Source organism: Aethalodelphis obliquidens, unplaced genomic scaffold (genome assembly GCF_003676395.1).
Source record: "Aethalodelphis obliquidens isolate GAN/ISIS:26980383/991018 unplaced genomic scaffold, ASM367639v1 scaffold16, whole genome shotgun sequence".
Taxonomy (NCBI): domain Eukaryota; kingdom Metazoa; phylum Chordata; class Mammalia; order Artiodactyla; family Delphinidae; genus Aethalodelphis; species Aethalodelphis obliquidens.
In genome coordinates, this window is record NW_020837960.1 from 34213515 (window position 1) to 34234017 (window position 20503).

General features: G+C 47.7%; 1 protein-coding gene across 1 annotated transcript in view; it reads right to left on the minus strand.

Moving 5' to 3' along the window:
- Nucleotides 1-1359: 1359 nt before the first annotated feature.
- ATP12A (ATPase H+/K+ transporting non-gastric alpha2 subunit) overlaps nucleotides 1360-20503 on the minus strand; it is a 93653-nt gene continuing 74509 nt past the window's right edge. Inside the window, exons 24-39 of the mRNA XM_027116772.1 lie at nucleotides 20135-20403; nucleotides 18765-18963; nucleotides 18538-18647; nucleotides 16745-16879; nucleotides 13272-13464; nucleotides 11261-11436; nucleotides 10415-10551; nucleotides 7703-7853; nucleotides 4534-4702; nucleotides 4285-4439; nucleotides 3026-3149; nucleotides 2750-2895; nucleotides 2199-2332; nucleotides 1969-2070; nucleotides 1473-1564; nucleotides 1360-1388 (exon numbers count right to left, since the gene is read on the minus strand). Of these exons, the coding sequence (XP_026972573.1) occupies nucleotides 1360-1388; nucleotides 1473-1564; nucleotides 1969-2070; nucleotides 2199-2332; nucleotides 2750-2895; nucleotides 3026-3149; nucleotides 4285-4439; nucleotides 4534-4702; nucleotides 7703-7853; nucleotides 10415-10551; nucleotides 11261-11436; nucleotides 13272-13464; nucleotides 16745-16879; nucleotides 18538-18647; nucleotides 18765-18963; nucleotides 20135-20403 (2321 nt within the window). The remainder of the gene's footprint in view (nucleotides 1389-1472; nucleotides 1565-1968; nucleotides 2071-2198; nucleotides 2333-2749; nucleotides 2896-3025; nucleotides 3150-4284; nucleotides 4440-4533; nucleotides 4703-7702; nucleotides 7854-10414; nucleotides 10552-11260; nucleotides 11437-13271; nucleotides 13465-16744; nucleotides 16880-18537; nucleotides 18648-18764; nucleotides 18964-20134; nucleotides 20404-20503) is intronic.

Consider the following 20503-nt stretch of genomic DNA (forward strand, 5'->3'; position numbering starts at 1 on the left):
GCACTATGATCTATTTACATGAAGTTACAATGATGGCCCTGAGAACACGGCAGAGAACCATGGCTCCAAGACTCCCTTTTCCTGCTCCAGAGACACAACCTAGCGCCGTCAGCAGCAGAATGTCCTTGCCTGCGCGAATGATGGAGAAGAGGTGGAGAAGCAGCCACTGAATGGGAAAAGCTCACCAATGTCATCCTGTCAAATCAGTTTGTGCTGGGCGTGCAGCTGATGACGGAAAGGCTGTGAAAACAGCTTTCTCTCGCACGCTGCTGCTGCTGGACAGACCCTTCCACAGAAACTCTGCCTTAAAAGTGAGCGCACATCAGAGAGGGGACAAAGCAGCGATGTTGGTGAGGGAAGAGTTCAGACCTTCCATGGACAAGTAAAATGACCAGAAGAAGTAAAAAAAAAAAAAAACTGAAATCACATCTGTCCTATGCTGTGCATTTTAGACAAACTCAAATTAATTAGAACACCACCCTCAGGCCTGGTTTTATAAAACATCTTTTACTCAAAAACGAGGCCTCTCTGGGGTGTCAATATGGGTGTGAGCACACATGTTACACATGAATAAACCTAAGTTAAAGCATGAAACATAAAATTAGCGCTGCGGAGTGCTTTGCGACTGTCTTACAAGAAATAAATATTACGTGTTAAGTCACAGTGGTCCTCCACTGAGGATGAATCCTGGTAAATGAAAACCCTTTTGGGCCAGGGGAGAACCTGGGGCTAGCCTATGCCAACGCCCCGGGGCTCCCTTTTGGAGCTGGTGGTCAGGGTGGTCAGCTTGGGAGGAGGGAGGGCATCACAGGACCACGCCTCAGAGTCAAACTGAGGTCGTCCCAGTTGCTGTGATGTAAATGTGCCATCGCTTCAGCCCTTGCAAACCTCTAGCTGAATTAGCCTTTTCTGAGCAAGGTGACTGTGAAGTAATAAATTCCCTGGGAATTCACAGGAATCTTAGGGAGGTCACTGGACTTTTAACAGAGTGTGGAATGGAGGTTTGAGCAGTCCTGTCTAGAATTAAGGGACAGCGAGACCCCAGCAGATGTCTGGATTACCCGAGATTATTTAACACGAGTGACCTTTATATACATATAAACACGCCATGCTTCCCTACACCGTTCCCTTGAAATTCACATATTTTAAAATAACGAGATAGATATATAAATTAAAATCATGTATGAACAGTTAAATCTCTGCTTTAAATTACAAAACATTAGTGAGCATCTTTCCTACAGTTCTGTCATTTCTTAAACGCGTTCTGACGATGTCCCCACGGCTGCAATCGCCCAGCTGGCGGCCGGAAGATGAAGAACATTCTGACGTGCAGCTGGGGGCTCGGGAAGTAAGGTGGTCTTAATAGTACATGTTCTTATCCCACCAGCCTATAGAGGTAGAAAACAGTAAGCTAGAAACTGAGGGGAGTCTGTTGCACTAGACAGAGACCCCCAAATCATACTACTACTTACTTCCAGGGTAGAGTCTGATGGCCAGTTTCCGCACCTCATCGTACACCCAGATCAGAACAGCGTGTGGTACAGCCACGAACCAGTACTGAGGCCTGGGAGGGGGCGGAGGGAGGGAGGTGAGACCCACGCACCCAGAGGGGGGCCCGCCCCACAAGTGGAGGAGCTTCTCGGTCACTTCCCAGCCTCACTGGAGAGAACGACGCCATTGCGTCACACAGCGTAAAACCACACTGGACCGTGACCACTAGAAACAACGCCTGCCTGGGAAGTGGTCTGCCGGACGAGGGTACAGATGGGATGGTGAGGGATGGAAAACCCACCTCGTCTTCTGAAAAAAACTAGTGGGTCAAAGGCTCGGACTGATATAAAACCGGTGCCATTTTACCTCCTTTGAAAGACTAGAGGGGAAAGAGTCTCTGGAACCCTAGTGATTATTTAGGCCGTGACAGCAGATGGGGGCTCACTCCTCCCTCCCCACTGTTGAAGGGAACCTCACCGGAGCATCGTGAAGTTCAGGGCCACGATACTCCCGAGGCCGTAGGAGAGGATTAGCGCGATGATAACCTGCGAGGCAATCCCCACCCAGATGACTTTATTTCTGTAAGACACAAAAGCAAACAGATTCTGAACTCCCAGGCTCAGCCCCACACACCCAGCACAGTCAACGCCTCGTCATCCCTGCAGCAAAGGCCCAGGCTGAACCATGAGGGTGGATGCCGGCCGTACCTGAAGAGACCCTGCTGGAAGATGGAATTCCTCCGGGTTTTCCTGATGATCAGATCTGCTATTTGCTGGACCATGATGCCAACAAAGAATGCTGTGTAGCCCGTCCATTCTAGGTACTTCCTCTGGTAGCTTGTCTGTCAACGGCCAGAGAAAGAGAAGTCCATGAGGGCCAGGATGGAAACTTCAGGGAGGCACCAGCACACTGCTGTAAGCCTCTACTCTCTCCCCCTTACCAAGACTGAGCGAGGATCACCTCCTTGTGGTTGGAAAGAAACCTTTCTTTCCTTTAACCAGCTGAGTAGGAAAAGATGCTAACTTAATGGATTTGGCCCAACTGTGGCAATGTTGGCTGGTTACTCTTACACACCTATCGCAAAGCTAATGTGAAAAGGTGAGCTCTAGGCACCTAACTCGAGAGGTGAGCTGAGCCCCGAAAGAGGCAAACCGCTGTGACCAAGGGGCCCACAAGCCCCGTTAACCGAGAAAGCTGTCACCTGCTTTGTCCCCTCACGGTCTTCCCAGGAGGACACTGCTGGAGGGCCCGCCCTTACCCATTCTTGTCCATAGCTGTCTTCCAAGTCGTTCACATAGCCCTTTTCCCACTCCACCCGGAGGTTAAGGAGAGTGCTGGGTCGAAAGCCCTCCTGTGCGTACACGGTGAAATATACAACAAAAGCTCCCAGGGCCTGCATGAGGCCTGAAAGAACAGAAGAGGTTCTGTAATGACTTCAGAATTGCCCCGACCTCATTCTCCTCTGGGTTCCTCCTCACGTCCCAACCCTGCCCCACAAGGCGAAAAGAATTCTCTGGGAGGCCCCTCCTCGCACCAATGTGCAGGTAGGAGTACACGGCAAGTGGCTTGTTCACCAGTCTGTCCTTCTTCTTGTCGCGAGGCTTCCTGTTCATAATGTCACTTTCAGCTTTCTCATAAGCCAGGGCGATGGAGGGAATCTAGAGGGAGAGAGACCCCGTGAGGCCCGGCCCTGAAACACTATGACACAAGGGGACAGCGGCTGCATAACCAGGGACTATGGGGTTAGGGAACTGGTCTCTCCAGGGTACAGGCCTCGGGGTGCGTCATCTGTAGAGAATTTAAGAGTCAGTCGGCTTCTGATCATTGCCTTGTGCTTCCAGTTCTAAACAATGCTAGTTATAAAGCACTTTTCTCTCCTTCTGTCCTCTCCCACTTCGCCCCGCCACTGACCAGTGGTCCTCTCACAGGTCCTCCCCCGCTGGAGGGCAGAGAATCTGCATTTCTAACCAGGTCCCCGGTGATGCCTGGAAGAACCACTAGAGTGGAGAAAATGAGCAAACTTCAAGGGCCTGGAAAGTGATCTGACTGCAGGCTCTGGGGCCTCAGCTCCCCACTAAGGTAAAGATACCCCCAGCCCCCTGCAGTGTGGAGGGTGCCCTGCAGCTGTCCTATGAGATGAGGGAGGAGGCGGCAACTTGCAGGGCTATGAGTTCTGCTGCTGCCTGTCACCTGTGTAAGCCAGAGCCACGGGAATAACTGCCACGAAGCTTTCTTAAAGGGATTCGTCCGAGAAGGGGAGAGGGTTTAGGTGACGTTACTGTAGGTCAGCGTGCAGCTTTACAGAGTGTTAATCGTGGCTACTTCTTACTGTGTTTGGTGAGGGGCTTCGGGGTCACAGATCCTTTTACTTAACGAGGAGCGGCTGTGGGTTATCACTTCAGCCACTGGGCCCCCAGCAGTACAGGGACTACTTTGATGACAGCTGCATCTTCTCAAAAGAAAAGGGAGGCATGTGAGCTGAAACTGACTGATGGCATGCTTTTTCGGAATGGTGAAGAACTTATGTCTTGAAAAGTTCTTATATGGAGGGCAGTGGTTTTAATTTTCAAACATATGACAGATCTCTCTAGTCCTTTGCTCTGAAGTGTGGTTGGTGGACCAGCAAACTCGGCATCACTTAAGAGCTTGTCAGAAATGCAGAACTTCAGGCCCCATCACGTCGAGGTTTGAGAAGCATTGATTTAGTGCATCTCTTGCTCTTGAAGGTAATGACTCTGAAGTTTCCATCACCTGGGGAACTTATCAGACGCTGTTCCCTTTAGGGCTACTTACTATGTCCGTGCCCAAGTCGATGAACAAGATAGTAATGGTGCCAATGGGCAGGGGAAGCCCAGCGATGATGTAGATCAGAAAGGGGCAGAGCTCAGCGATGTTCTTGGTCAGGGTGTACGCGATAGTCTTCTTTAGGTTGTCAAAGATCAGGCGACCTAGGCAAAGACGTTACGTTTCTCCTTACAGGACTCGCTTCTGATTTTGCAGGCGGCCCCAGCCCTTGCTAAGACCCCTTGAGACCCCACTCACCTTCCTCCACCCCTGTAACGATGGACGCGAAGTTGTCATCCAGCAAGACCATGTCGGCTGCACTTCTGGCTGCATCAGAGCCCGTTATCCCCATGGCGATCCCGATGTCTGCCTTCTTTAGAGCCGGGGAGTCGTTAACTCCGTCCCCTGTCACAGCGACGATAGCACCCTGTGGGGACACCAAGAGGAGGTGAGTGAGCAGCCTGGGCAGGGGCCACCCACTCCCTTTGCCTTGAGGCCGCGAGGTCAGCCAGAGGCAAAATGAAGGCCCGCTTTGGGTTTGGGGGGAAAGATTAAGACAGCAAATCCCAGAAGCAAGAGCAACAAGCCCCAAACAAGATGTGTGTGAATAATTAAAACCAATGTGAATCCAAACTGGAAAGGAAGAAGTGAAACTGTCACTGTTTGCAGATGACCTGAGACTAAGCAAAGAAAATCCTAGACTCCACCAGAAAACTGTTAGAACTAATAAATACAAAATTAGTAAATAGAAATCTGTTGCATTTCTATACGCTAACAACGCACTCTCAGGAGAAATGAAGAAAACAATCCCACTCACAATTGCATCCAAAAGAATAAAATACCTAGGAATAAATTTAACTGAGGAGGCAGAATACCTGTACTCGGAAAACTATAAGACACTGAAGACGACACAGACAGATAAAAAGATACACTGTGTTCCTAGATTGGAATAATATTGTTAAGATGACCATACTACCGAAGGCAATCTACAGACTCAATGCCGTCTCTGTCAAAATATCAATGACATTTTTCACAGAAGTAGAATAAGTAATTATAAAATTTGTATGAAACCATAAAAGACCCCAAATAGGCGAAACAATCTTGAGAAAAAACACCGAAGCTGGAGGTATCACACTTCCTGATTTCAACTATACCACAAAGCTACAGTAATCAAAACAGTATGGTACTGGCACAGAAAACAGACACATGGATCAATGGAACAGAACAGAGAGCCCAGAAACAAACCCACAATAATGTGGGCAATTAATCTACAACAAATGAGGCAAGAATATACAATGGAGGAAAGACAGCCTCTTTACTATATGATGTTGGGAAAACTGGACAGCTACATGCAGAAGAATGAAACTGGACCACTTTCTCACACCATATACAAAAATAGACTCAAAATGGATTAAAGACTTAAATGTGAATATAAGATATGAAACCATAAAACTCCTAGAAGGATACATAGGCAGTACACCTTTGACATCAGTCTTAGCAATATTTTTTTGGATCTCTCTTCTCAGGCAGGGGAAACAAGAGCAAAAGTGAACAAGTGGGACTATATCAAACCAGAAAGCTTTTGCACAGCAAAGGCAATTATTGGCAAAACAAAAAGGCAACCTACTGAATGGGAGAAGATATTTGCAAATGATATATCCAACAAGGGGTTAATATCCAAACTATACAAAGAGCTCATACAACCTGACATTAAAAAAATAAACAATCCAATTAAAAACTGGACCTGAATAGACATTTCTCCAAAGAAGATATACAGGTGGCCAACAGGCACATGAAAAGATGCTCCATACCACTAATCATAAGGAAAATGCAAATCAAAGCCACGATGATGTACCATCTCACACCTGTGAGAATGGCTATTATCAAAATGACAACCAGGGACTTCCCTGGCGGTCCAGTGGTTAAGACTTCTCCTTCCAGTGCATGGGGTGCGGGCTCAATCCCTGGTTGGGGAAGTAAGATCCCAAGTGTCTCGTGGCCAAAAAATCAAAACATAAAACAGAAGCAATATTGTAATAAATTTAATAAAGACAAAAAAAAATACAACCAATAGCAAGTGTTGGCAAGGATATGGAAGAAAGGGAACACTTGTGCACTGTTGATGGGACTGTAAATTGGTGCAGACACTATGGAAACCAGTATGGAGGGTCCTCAGAAATTTAAAGATAGAACTACCAGTGGATCCAGCAATTCCACTTCTGGGTATTTTTCTGAAGAAAACAAAAGCACCAATTAGATAAGATACATGCACCCCAGTGATCATTGCAGTATTATTTACAATAGTCAAGATACGGAAGGAACCCAAATGCCCATGAATAGGTGAATGGATAAAGAGGATGTGGTGTGTAAATTTGTTACTCAGCCATAAGAAAAAGGAATGAAATCTTGTCAGTTGCAACAATGTGAATGGACCTAGAGGGTGTTATGCTCCACATGACATAAGTCAGAGAAAGACAGATCGCATATGATTTTACTTATATGTGGAATCTACAAAACAAAACAAATGAACAAACATGACAAAACAGAAACAGTCATAGATACAGAGAACAGGTGGTTGCCAGAGGGGAGGGTGGGGGTGTTGAGTGAAACAAGCATGGGGGATGAAGACACACTTTCAGTTACAAAATAAATGAGTGGCAGGGGTGAAATGTACAGCGTGGGAGACACAGTCAATATGTAATATCTTTGTAAGGTGACAGGTGGTAATTGAATTAATTGTTGTGATCATTTTGAATTGTAAAGAAATATCAAATCATTATGTTGCACACCAGAAACTAACAGTGTTGTAGCTCAATTATACGTAAAAACAAACAAACAAACAAACACATAAAAAAAGAGATCAGATTTGTGGTTACCAGAGGTGGGGGGTGAGGAGAGGTGGAATTGGAGGAAGGGGGTCAAAGGTACCAACTCCCAGTTACAAGGAGTGCTGGGGATGTAACACACAACATTACAGGAAAGCTGTTGAGAATTCATCCTGAGTCCCCATCACAGGAAAAAATTCTTTTTTCTTTTTCTTTAATTTTGTATCTATATGAGACAGCTGTTCATTAAACTTACTGTGATAATCATGACATATGCAAGTCAGATTGCTATGCCGCACACCTTAAACTTATACAGTGCTGTGCGTCAATTATATCTCCACAAAACTGGAGGGAAAAAACCCAGTGTGTGTGCAGGCGACAGTGGGTACGCTGTCTTATGGCTTTGCGCTTTCTGTTCTGCGTCCACTCACATCCCCCATAGCGCCAAACTTCCCTGTCACAAGGCCCCAAGGTGAGCAGAGGGTCAGCCCCGACGGGTGGAGATGTGGGGTGGTGAGGATGGGGGCCCAGCGCTCAGCGCTGCATGTCCCCGTGGGATGGTGACACACCTGGAAGGTTCCCCCAGTGCTGCGTCCACCCACCTGCCTCTGACAGCCCTCCACAATGATCAGCTTCTGCTGGGGGGACGTCCGGGCAAAGACGATCTCCGAGTGGTTGGCCAAGAGCTCGTCCAGCTGCGCCGGGCTCATGTCTTTTAGCTCCATGCCGGTCACCACAGCGGCCTTAGCGTCCCTAGAAGGGCAGCAGGAACTGGCTGAGGCTCAAGGCTGAAACACTGTTCTGGGCGGGAGGTGGGCTGAACCTCTTTGATTTTACCTGGAACCCACAGTCCTGACACCTAGTCCTCTGGTGGGATAACCGGGTGTGTGAGTACTCGGGATACTTTGGTCTCATTTCAAGACAGTGAACCAAGGCTGACAAATAAGGTATTTCCTTGCGTCACTCAACAGTAGGAAAAAGCCAATTAGCCATTTCCTTCCAGGAATGTGTGAGAGGTGGTACTTCCCGGGGCAATGCTTTACTCAACAAGTAAAAGGAGGGTAAATAAACCTGCCTGTTTGTACGTTTTGGGTCCTAGAATCCAGCGTATGCCTAAACACATGGGTAACAATTCTTTACTGTCATTTCCTATTTATAGTGTCTGCTATGCCATGAGCTATGCAGGGAGAGAAGTTTATTGAGGTCTTCTTTGAGGAAAGCTTTTAACTGCTGACTATAAAAGTGAGGTTCTAGAAACTATGTGCAGATCTGACTGTGCTGTCCCCTGTGAACGCTCTCCCGAGGCTTCCGCTGTGCTTTGAGCAGACCCCGGAATCCCTACTCGGTCTGCAGGGCTGGGTGCAGCCCAGGCCATCTGTCCCTTCTGACTCTTGCCAGCAGCCCACTAGGCTTCTCAGTTCTGAGCCCCCGGACTCTCCGTGCAAAGGCTCACACGTCCTGCTACGTCGACTTCCCTTCCCTTGGTGAACACTCCAGCCTTCTAATCTCAGCTTAAACATCCTTTAGTACAAAACACTGCATGCTTTTTTCATTCTAAAAGTTCTGAGCTTTTTTTTTAGGTCTGTTCTTTCCTATCGGTGCTAAATATTGGAATTCTAGCACTTGACTCAAACTACAGGTCTTCCTATATTCTGGTAAGAAAATGTATATATATGGGGCTTCCCTGGTGGCACAGTGGTTAAGAATCCACCTGCCAGTGCAGGGGACACGGGTTCGAGCCCTGGTCCGGGAAGATCCCACATGCCGCGGAGCAACTAAGCCTGTGCGCCACAACTACTGAGCCTGCGCGCCACAACTACTGAAGCCCGCACCCCTAGAGCCCGTGCTCTGCAACAAGAGAAGCCACCGCAATGAGAAGCCCACGCACCACAACAAAGAGTAGCCCCTGCTCGCCACAACTAGAGAAAGCCCGCACTCAGTAACGAAGACCCAATGCAGCCAAAAATAAATAAATAAAAAAGTAAATAAAAAAATTTATTAACAAAAATATATATAAATAAAAGTAAGTTAAGAAAGAAAGGGTGTTTCCTTTCTCCCCAGAGCTGCAAAAAATGTTATTCTGTGATCATGAAGCTGGAGTTGATACAGTGGACAATTGAAAATGTTCACAAAGCATCCACCCCTCTCTCCTGTGTGGTAACTTGTAGGAAAAAGTATAATCCTACTATTTAAAAAATCAAAACAGATAAACAAAAGCTCCAAACCTGTCTTCATAGATGAATGCTATTGACACAAAAGAGCGGTGGAAGACCCTTAGACTTCAGATACTGCTGCTGTGCCCAGAGGCCGTTCAACTGTTTGGTTGTCTTAACTGGTAATTCATTGCCCTGGTAGTAATTCACTACCTGACAGCTCTGTGTTCCTAAAAGGCATAAATGCTTGGGTAAACTAGAAGAGGTTCTTTGGTTTTTCCCTTTTTTCCCCACATGCATGAAAGTATAATAAAGCCAATGACACTAATTTTCAAACTAAGACTTTGGAGCCCTTGACTCATATAAATGATCAACAGTCCAGGCTCCCATTGCCAGCTCCTTTGTCCCTGTGTGTCCTTCACTGAACTTACCACATCACAATTAATTTATTTTTCTTCCCCTCTGGCTCAATGGAAAGCTCCCCAAATGTGGGGAGAGTGTCTGGTCTGTTTCTGCTATAGCTCCAGTGTCTGGCACAGTGCCTGGTAGACACTAGGCACTCAACAATTATTTGTTGAAAGAATACAGAACAAATGGACAGATGACTGGACTAAAGGATGAACATGATTTAAAGAATTAGGAGACACAAGAAAACCAGTCTTTCCTTACGAAGCTTCCATTCTATTTACTACCAAGTAAAAAGTAAAGAGAAGTATGTTTCCATAGCTACACATTATGAAGCCAATGGAATAAATACGCAAGATGCAGACTGGGAGGGCACATGGAATGCAAAGTGTTCTCAATATTCTTGATTACACAACTGCATCAATGGCTGGTAATTTCCTGTAAAGTCTTTGCTTCAGTTTCTTCACGCTAAGTTAGGCACTTAAGTTTTCAGATCTGCTTCATTGGGTTGAAATTTCATACAAGACATGCATACAGGTAACCCTCATGGCACCAGTACCATGCCTGGCACATGTCCGGTGCTCAATCCAATTTTGAGGAAGGAATGGATACATACATTATAGAGGAAAGCAGCCTCGCATAACCCTGAGAGGATGTCTGGCAGGAAGGGGGTTTGCACCCACAGCATGGCTCTTTACAGGCAACAGGGCCCCGTGGCTAAGAACCTGAGTTCTGCTGGGTGGGTTCCGAGCTCACCGCTTGTTAACCTGTGCCACAGCAACGTTGAGGCGTTTTGCAATGTCTTCCACTGTCTCACTGTTGGCGGAAATGATACCTACACTCTTGGCAATAGCTTTGGCTGTGATTGGATGATCGCCAGTAACCATGATGATCTAGAACACAAACAATGAGAAGGGCATGTAGACGGTGAGGGGCTCAGGTACCTGAGCAGGGACAACTCGGCATCGCCTGCTCCACCATGGCCCCATACAGCACGGCTAGGGATGACTATGCTTTGCCCTAATGAGTCGTCCTTGATCTTTAGGTCAAAGAAGCAGCTGTCTTTGAAGGGCACACTGATCCCACGAGATCTACCCTTGCTCCTAAGCTTCTTACATTTCCTCCTCTGACATCCAGCCTTTCCTTCGGACATAACTTTATCTGTGAAAGGGCTGACAGGATGTCTCCTTGGGCAGCTTCGTGATGCTCCACAGCCTTGCCATTTACACGGTAATGGAATTCATATTTTGGCTTTTATATCATGAGGGAAATGGAGTATGGAAGCTGGACCTCGAGATTAAGTAATAAAACCTATTACTGTCTATCACAGTCTAGGGCAAGATGTGACCACCTCATGGCACAGGGACACAGCTTTCTGCTCGCTGCAGTTACTCTTGTGGTTTATTCCACACAGACACAATCACTTTGCTTTTATGGGACAGTTACTGAAATCTTAGTACAGTGAAAGTGGAGACTAAAAAAAGGGGAATTATGACATTTAGTTGAAGAGACCTAAATACTGACTCTCCCATGACAAATGTTCCTAGAAAGGGATCCAACATCAATGGAGGACTTGTTAATTCAGGAATGTGTAAGTCCCACCTTGATCCCTGCACTCCGGCACTTGGTGACCGCATCAGGGACCGTGGACCGAGGCGGGTCGATCATCGATAAGAGGCCCACAAAACAGAAGTGGGAAGTAGGAAAGTTCATTGTGTCTACATCAAATGAATAGGTTGCTGGAAACTCGTCTGCTGGCAGGTAGAGATGACAGAAACCTGAAATGGGTATAAATTTGGGAGTCAATGAAACTAGGATAAGAAATGACACAAGAAAGAAGGAACAACAACAAAGAAAAAAGAATGAAAGAAAGAAGGAACATTTTCATACACTCTCAGTCCTTTAGAGTTTAACCAGAACTGTTTAATTCCTTCAGTTCCATAACACATGTTGTTTTTAGGAAAGACATGTTTCATCCCAAAATAATTTACTCTGTGCCCATTAGGTTCTCTGTTACGTTCTGGAAACAGAAAGCCCAGAAGTGGACAGCCTTTACTTCCCAAGAGGTTGAAGTTTAGTGGGGGACAGACACAAAGAGATGAAGAGCCCGGAGCGTGGTGAGTACCACAGAGCAGGGCTACGCTCAGCCACCTGAGAACAGGAAAGACTTCACCGAGGAGGTCATGTGAGCTCACTCTTGAGCAAGGAGTCGGATGTTTCCTGGGGAAAGAAGGGAGGACAGGCGGTGGGAAGGCCCTTTTCGGCAGAGAAAACAAAATGTGCTCCTGCGCAAACCGGGGAAGGAACTGGGGCGTCAGGGGAAGGGCATGATGTTCAGCCTTTAATCACATGTGAGGGAAAGGTCAAACGTGAGGGTCCTAGAGCAACTCAGACGGGCAGCAATCCTGCCTTGAAAGACTACTTGGTGCTGTGGGGCGCGCCTCAAGCATTATCAACTCACTTACGTATTTTATTTGCTTTGCAGACGCAAATGTCCTTTAGAAACACACATTCCACAGATTCCATCTCTACTGGCAAGAGCTTTCACAATGTTTAATGAGCCTTATCGTCAGTATGAACTTCTGCTACCTTGAACCCATCCATCACCCTGTCGTTCAGAGCTGCTGTTTCGATGGCCCCCGATTCTCCCAGCAGAACATGTCCTGTGATACCCCTTACGTTGCCACTGACAGGCTTCTGCCACGGTGGCTGTGCTTCTAAGGTTCCTTCCACCTCTAACGCCCCCTTCTCTCAGTTACTGGCAGTACGTTTTCCCTAACTGCTCAGTGGGAAGCTTCAACATTTTTTTTTTCTTTTTTTTTTTGCGGTATGCAGGCCTCTCACTGCTGTGGCCTCTCCCGTTGCAGAGCACAGGCTCCGGACGCGCAGGCTCAGCGGCCATGGCTCACAGGCCCAGCCGCTCCGTGGCATGTGGGATCTTCCCAGACCGGGGCACGAACCCGTGTCCCCTGCATCGGCAGGCGGACTCTCAACCACTGCGCCACCAGGAAGGCCCCTCAACATTTTTTTAAACTTACTTTTCCGCTCTAATTAGCTGCTAAGTCTTACCAATTGTGCCTCCACAGTCTCTGTATGTGACCTTCACGTTCCCGTTGCCTGGGATCAAATCCCTTTTCGCCTGAGTGAGGGCAGCACCTCCTGCTGAGACCTACTCTGCTCCTGTCCTCGCCAAGAAGGGCGCTGCAAGCCGACCTCCACACGACTCTCCTAGCCCTGTGTCCCAGGACCGTGGTACCTCGTCCACCTGCAGCCTCGACAAGGCGCGTGCCACTCCATCCGTTCCCACCGCTGTGCTCTGGCCCACGAGGTTCCCTCTGCGTGAGTGCGCTCCCTACCTCCCTTCAAGTTCCCTCACTCCAAGTCCAGAATGAAATGCAACCCGTCCCACGGTAACTTCCCAGATTTCCCTGATCTGGAAGGGACCGCCCCGCACACTATCCATCACACATTGTCTCTTGTACGTTGACCATTTCTCCTTTATGACTCAAGTGGACGCCAGAGCTACTCCGCTACATCGCAGGCCTGTCTCCTCGTGTGCCGGAGGCCGGCAGAGAGCCGCGGGCCTCACGGGCGGGATCAGGGCTCTGCTCACCCAGCACGCGCTCCCCCAGGCCGCCCAGCTCCATGTATGCCGTGTGGAAGGCCTTGGCCGTGCTCCTGTCCAGAGGCTGCTCCTGGCCGTTGACCATGATGGTGCTGCACTTCTCCAGGACCCGCTCGGGGGCCCCTTTCATCACCATGAGGAAACGCTTGTCACTGGGGTCGTCTGTCTCGTGTATGGAGAGCTGCGGGGGAAAGGGGTCGAGCATGTTCAGTGTGGCATCGGGCAATGACACCGTCTTTACTACTAAGGGCCTGAACTGGACACATCTTTAAATGAGCAACACGACAAGATTAAAAACACCCCTTTCTCTGTTGGCTACTGGTCCTTGATTTATAAAGAAGGAGTGTCCTCTGCAGGCACATTCTGTCCTTTCTACCCAAGCAATATGCAGAGAGCTAGACTCTGTCCCAGCCCAGGGGGACACCTTGAATTTGAATCAGGGTGTCTCGCAGGGGGAAACTCAGCCTGTCTCTCAAACAGAAACTGGCTGCTTTAGGGAGGCCTGATGCGCTGTCGTCCTGTGAAACCTGCTGCCTTGAACACGATCTCCTGGGGCGACCGTGGGGTCAGAGGGCTGGGAGCTGCCTTGTCTCACCTCCTGCCTTGACTGCCCTCCCTGCAGACCCGAAACGTCCTGCACTCAGTCAGGCACGTGGGCAGCGTCATTATCTGGATGTGACAGAGGACGTGAGGGCTGTGAGGACAGCCTCTCACGCTCAGGCCTCTGGGGGGACAGCTAAGTAACAAGAATCACAACTTTACCATCATTACCCTTTGACCTCACAATTCTACTTCTAGATGTACCCTAATAAGATAATCGGGAAAACTGTGGAAAAATTTATAGACAATAATAAAGTGGCTAAGTCTAGACCTTATTTTATACCAGGTACCCTTCTAAGCCCTGGAAAGAATTTTAGGAAGCTGGAGTGTTTGGGAGAGAATGAGTAAGTTACAAAGAAAAATTCTATCATTTTGGGTCTACCAGTTGATTCTAAACCAGTAGTTTATAGACTTTTGGATATCAGAGATGAGTACAAAAAAAAAAAAAAAAAACCATGGAGGGCAAACGCAAGGTTGCAGCTTTTTTCACATTGCCAAGTAGCGACATTAAAAAAACCAACTAACCGAACCAAAAACCTCCACCTACTGTCACTATCATTTTCTGAAAGGTAGGGCATTTTAACACTTAAAGTAGAAATAATAAATACTTTTATTGTGTATACTGTTCTGAGTGCCCAGAAATTAAATGGACTCATTTAATTCTCAAAACTATGGCCATGGGTACCATTATTACTGCCTTTTACAAGGGAGGAATCTGAGGTGCAGAGAGTTCAGTGACCGCTAGCAGTGGGCTGAGGTGGGACCTGAATTCTGGCCAGCAGGCCCCAGAGTCCCTGCCCTAACCATGCAGGACATAAAGGATAATCTTCTAAATTCAATTCTTTCATCTCTATATAAAATTTTATAAAATATTGTCCTAATTTTTCAATTTGCCATAAACTATGGAAAATATTTTAATGGACCAGTCTCAGTTTGGGGAACTGCTATTCTAAGACTGTCCACTTTGTTTCCTTGGGTTGAACGAGGCCCCAGAGACCCTCCAAGGTCATGACACCCAACCACCTTGCTTAGTGCTGAGTGTTGCTCGTGTGTGGATATAAAATGGCACTAATAGCATCCCAGAGGCTCTTTGGCCTCTTCTGAAGGACCCTCTCCTTTCTAGACCAACCCTCAACATTCCATACACGAGGCCTCACAGAACCCGCTTTTCCTCACATCTCACACGACGAGGAAGCCTTCCCTGGAGGAGACAGAGCCCCGGGGGGACTCTGAGTCTCGTTCATGGTTGGAAGGCCATCCTGTCTAGTCCTAAGAGCATGGTCCCCTGGGTCTGCCTGAGTCCTGGCTCTGTCCCTGGCTGGCTATGTCCTGTTTCCTCCTTCTCTACTGTCTAACAGAATTGTTGTGAGAAGTGTGGAAATTAGCACATGATAACTATTGTTACAATCATTATTTTAGAATTGCTACTCATTCTATTTTCACTACATTTTTGAACAGAAATCTGATTTCCTCTACATTTTACATCATACATTGTTAGTTGTCTGTTTTGCTAACCATGATTTTTTACTGTTCAATCATCCACAAAGATGTTTGCGCCACAGTTATTTTCCAGTCCTAAATTCCTTCCAAAGAAAATGTGTGGGTGGGTGGGACTTCCCGGTGGTGCAGTGGTTAACAATCCACCTGCCAATGCAGGGGACACGGGTTCAAGCCCTGGTCGGGGAAGATCTCACACGCTGCAGAGCAACTAAGCCCATGCACCACAACTACTGAGCCTGCGCTCCAGAGCCCGTGAGCCACAACTACTGAAGCCTGCGTGCCTAGAGCCTGAGCTCCACAACAAGAGAAGCCACTGCAATGAGAAGCCCACGCACCACAATGAAGAGTAGCCCCCGCTCGCCGCAACTGGAGAAAGCCTGTGCACAGCAACGAAGACCCAACACAACCAAAAATAAATTAATTAATTTAAAAAAATAAAAGAAAATGTGTGGGTTATCACCAGAAACTTGTACACAAACATGGTTATCCTATTTACATAATTTACTGTTATGCAAAGACCAAGTCACGATGCCCCACTCTCAGCTTTGGAGTCTACAGGGAATCCCACCTGTGCCAGCACCTTGGGCTAGAAACTGTCCTTTGTCCTAACATGACTGCTGGGCACCCCTGGCATGAGGGGTGACAACTAGGCAAGGATCACCATTCTCTTCCTGAGCCACGGGGGAGAGGAGATCCCTACGTACTGCCTGGGGGGCAGAACGGGAGAGCAGTGTGGCTGGCGCTCACTGGTCTTCACAAAGGGCAAGGCTTACCAACATGGCCTGAACTGAACTGCCCAGACTCTGTGCTGTGGCAGAAAAAGCATAGACTCAGGAGTCAGAGGTGTGAAAAGTGCTTGTGCCACTTAGATGCTTGTGTGACTCTGTCACCTCAGCGCTTTCTAAGGCCTGTTTCCTCACCCTTCAGTTGGGGTTACTTGGTCCTACGTCACAGGCTTATAATGAGGATTAAATGAGACAAAGCACGTAAAGTGCCTGATGCAGACGAGGGGCAGCGCTGCTTCTCCCCATGCCCCACCCTTCTCTCGTCCTTTGGGATGTGGCCGCTGCCCCTCCTTGGCCAAAGTTACCCAGTGCGGGTGCTGTTGCGTCTGTGTGCGTGTGAGTGTGTACGTCACACAGATAGATCACGCGTGGGAACGGCAGGACCTTCACCGTTCTTTTTCTATACTTACTTCAGGGAAACCTCTTACGGGTTTACCAGACGTCCAGGCCCTGCATCTCTGAGGACTATTTTTGAAGTCAAGTATCATTCACAATACATATTAACCAAAGGATACTTACACAGGTGGAAATGCTGTTCTAGTGATGATAAAGATTCAGTTGTGACGAAAAACTCACCTGAAATTTGTTGGTTGAGTTAAAAGGTATTTCAGCTACTTTGCGGTTTCTTTTTCTAATTTCCATCACGTTACCCAAAATGACCTCTGAGAATTTCAAAAGAGCAGTTTCTGAGGCATCTCCAACCACAGCTTTCTGCGAATCAAGAGATAAATAGTTGCAGCACATAATCTGGTTCTTCTCTGATCAATTGCGACGAACCAACACAGAACCTAAGCTTACTATCTCCTGGAGAGAGAAAACAATTACCGCACAATTGGTGACTGACTTAGGACTGTTAACTGCAGGGCGCCACCTGCTGGCATTAGGGGAGTTCAGAAAAGTGAGAGCTCTGAGAGCAGGAAGTTTTCATGAAAAAAGCAGTTATGAACTAGATCTTGAAAGACAGGTGGGGAGAGCTCCCTGGCGGTCCAGTGGTTAGGACTCCGCGCTTTCACTGCCAGGGCCCGGGTTCAATCCCTGGTCAGGGAACTAAGATCCTGCAAGCCGCAAAAAAAAAAAAAAAAAAAAAAAAAAGAGAAAGACAGGTGGGTTACCTACAGAGAGAGGAGCAGAAGAAAGCCTTCTAGAAACCAGAAAGCCGTGAAGGAAGGCACGTGGTGGGGAAACTCTATCGTGAGTGCTGAAGCACAGGTGGACACGGAGAATGTGGCAGATGTAAAGAACCCCAAAAGGCAAGCACTGAGGCCTACACTCGAGAAGCAGAAAATAGAGAAGCATGGAAAGTTTTTGAGCAAAGTCAGATGAAGTAGTCCATCTAACTAATGAAGTAAATTAGTGGCATGCAAGAAAGACAGGAAAATTAGTGGCATGCAAGAAAGACAGGGGAGGGATAAACCAGAATCATGGAGGCCAGTTAAGAGGTTGGTACAATTGTTCCGATGCAAGGTATTAGTGATAACAGAAATGTAAAGTTGGATGTTCTGAAACAAGAGTAATAGGCCTTGTTGACTCACTAGATATTTGGGAAGGAGTAAGTTAAAGATGACTTCCAAAAGGATGACAAGTAAAATGGTTGCAGCATAGAAAAACAGAAAATTTGGGATAAGATATTAACTTGGAGCAAGTGTGGGTACAGGTGGAAGGTGACAAGTATAGTATGTTGAGTGTCTAGCCTGCAAAACCTCCCAGTGGAAACACACACAGCGAGCTGGAAACGCCTGGAACTTGGGTGAGAAATGAGAACTGGAGACAAGGGCTTGAAAGACACAGAGAAGTGATTGGCCGAAAGGAGAATTAATGAGCTGGCTGACAAAGAAAAGCAAACAAAAAATACAAGTGAGAGTCAATGAAGGAAACAGATGGCAAACAGGAAAGCCAGGACACAGACTCGGTGACTCCTGAGAGGGAGAGGGAGGAAAGGAGGGGAGGAGAGAGAGAAGTTTCATATATTGCAATTATACAAGAGCTCCAGGCAGCCCAGAGGAATACGCTCCAAGACCCCTCCTTCTATTTCCAGCCGATTACATGTTAAACATCAGTGAATGGCATTTATGTAATAAGTAACCTTTGATTATATCTTCTTAGCTGATAAAGAAGTTAGGAAAGTAACTTAAAGGCACATTCATTTTCTGGAAAGAGACAGAATTTTCAAAAGGCCCAAGTGAATATTCTGAGAACTTTTAGATTTCTCGAAGCTAGTTACAGCGAAAAAAGTTTTCTACAGGTCTTGTGATTAGACTTGCTCTTACAGCATAAACCTACTCAGCTGCAGAGATTAAGTCAAGCACCAAATCAGAACAAGGAAGTGACGTGGCTCTGCCTGTAACTGAGACCGTGTGCAGGGCCTTCACCTTCATGATGGGGACGCTCTCCTGTCCTGGTCTGAACTCAGCGCGGTTACACAGCGTTATGATCTTTGACAGGGAGGCCCAGGTTGCAGAGCTTTGATCAAAGACTTGATCTGGAAAGAAGAACAGGGGATGCCAAGGGTGCTGGGCTCGCACCCACGAACAGCACTATTCACCCCAAGGGCTGAGTCCGCAGTGCAGGGCCAGGCTGGACGCGCCCGAAGACTTACTCGAATGGTCTTCGCTAGTGTCCGCCACGAAGACCTGGTTGTCGAACCACAGATGGGCCACGGTCATCCTGTTCTGGGTTAGGGTCCCCGTCTTGTCTGAGCAGATGATGGAGGTGGAACCAAGGGTCTCCACTGCCTCCAGGCCCTTCACCAGGCAGTTCTTCTTGGCCATGCGTTTTGCTGTCAGTGACAGAGCCACCTAGATGGAGGAGAGAGGGAGAAGCTTGGAGAAAAACCACCCTTTTGAACTTGGGTTCAATAATGCAGAAACAGGTAGAGCTGGACTGGTGTCAGGTATGGTTGTAGATGCAGTAAAGCCGCATCGGCCCCAGTGACCGAGAAAGCCTGTAAAGCCCGTAAAGCCCTATACATGGACGTGCCACAGCCCTTCCTTCTATTGAATGTGGAACACTCTGTTGTCCCTTTGCCCCTTCAGGAAAATGATCCTAAGGCGCCCACAGGTCGCAGAGCCAGGCAAGTCATGTGTAATTACAAAGGGGGCCTTGGCTGTCATTCACAAGCAAGAACGCGTAAGACGGACTTCCACCGCTGCTTGCCAAAGGGCTTGTCCCAAAGGGCTGCCTTGCTGCTTTGGGGAATCAAGAAGCATTTGTTTCACTTTAAGAGCTCCATATTTAAACATTCTTCGCTCTCTCTGAACCCTGCAGATCTCAAAGGGTTCTGTTTGCCTCCAATTCTGTCAAATTACTCTCTGCTGGAGTCAGAGGAGACCTGGAATCAAAAACTTCTGTCTTTGCTCAGGATGGCGCCAGGCCACCTTCACACAGGACTGAAGATACGAGGTCCTCTTCCCTGCCTGTGGGGGGGGGGTCCGCACCGCAGAGAAGGGCCTTGTTCAAGGGTGAGCTAAGCAGGGAGAACCAAAGCTGAACCTGGACGTAAGCACAGGAAGGGGCTGAACTGCTCTGCAGGAACACACAGAAGCATTTGTGTGTGTCCGTGGGAGTCTGAGAGGGAAGAGAAGCGAGGTAAAAAGTGTGCTCAAGTCCCTCAGCTGTAGAAACTGCTAAAGGAGTTTGTTGGTTTGTTTTCCTTTTGAGAACAGTGGAAATGTGGGGGGAGGTATCCGGCTTCTAGAAAATCCATAAATGGTGGTTCAAGGCTGTCTTATCTAGATCTTAAGGGATTTGCAGACAGATCTCCTGAAAATGAAAATATAAGTTTTCAAGGACATTGCATTCAAATATTAACAAATCACAATTCTTTTTGTCCCTCTAAGAAACAGTCTGTTCAGAATGTACCACGGTTGCCCCTGACGGAGCAGACTCAGCCGTGGTGGGCGCTCACCCAGCACAGCAGAATGGCATGTTAGCAGGGTCAGCGTACGACCACTAGTAGTGCAGACTCACAGTGACAGTGGCCAGGAGACCCTCAGGCACGTTGGCCACAATGATGCCAATGAGGAAGATGATGGAGTCCAGGACATAATACTTCATGGACACTGCGATGATGAAGAAAAGGACGCCGATGGAGACTGCCACTCCTGCCACAATGTGAACAAAGTGCTCGATCTCGATGGCAATGGGCGTCTTCGAGTTCTGGACTCCCGAAGCCAGCGAGGCGATCTGCCCAATGACGGTGCGGTCACCCGTGTTGATGACCATGCCAGTCGCTGTGCCTGCAGGTGGAGCAGACATTTTATTCTGGGGGTCCTCAGCTAGGAGGGACCACAGCCTCACGGACCTCTCTTTGGTGGCTTACGTGGCCAGTCAGCACAT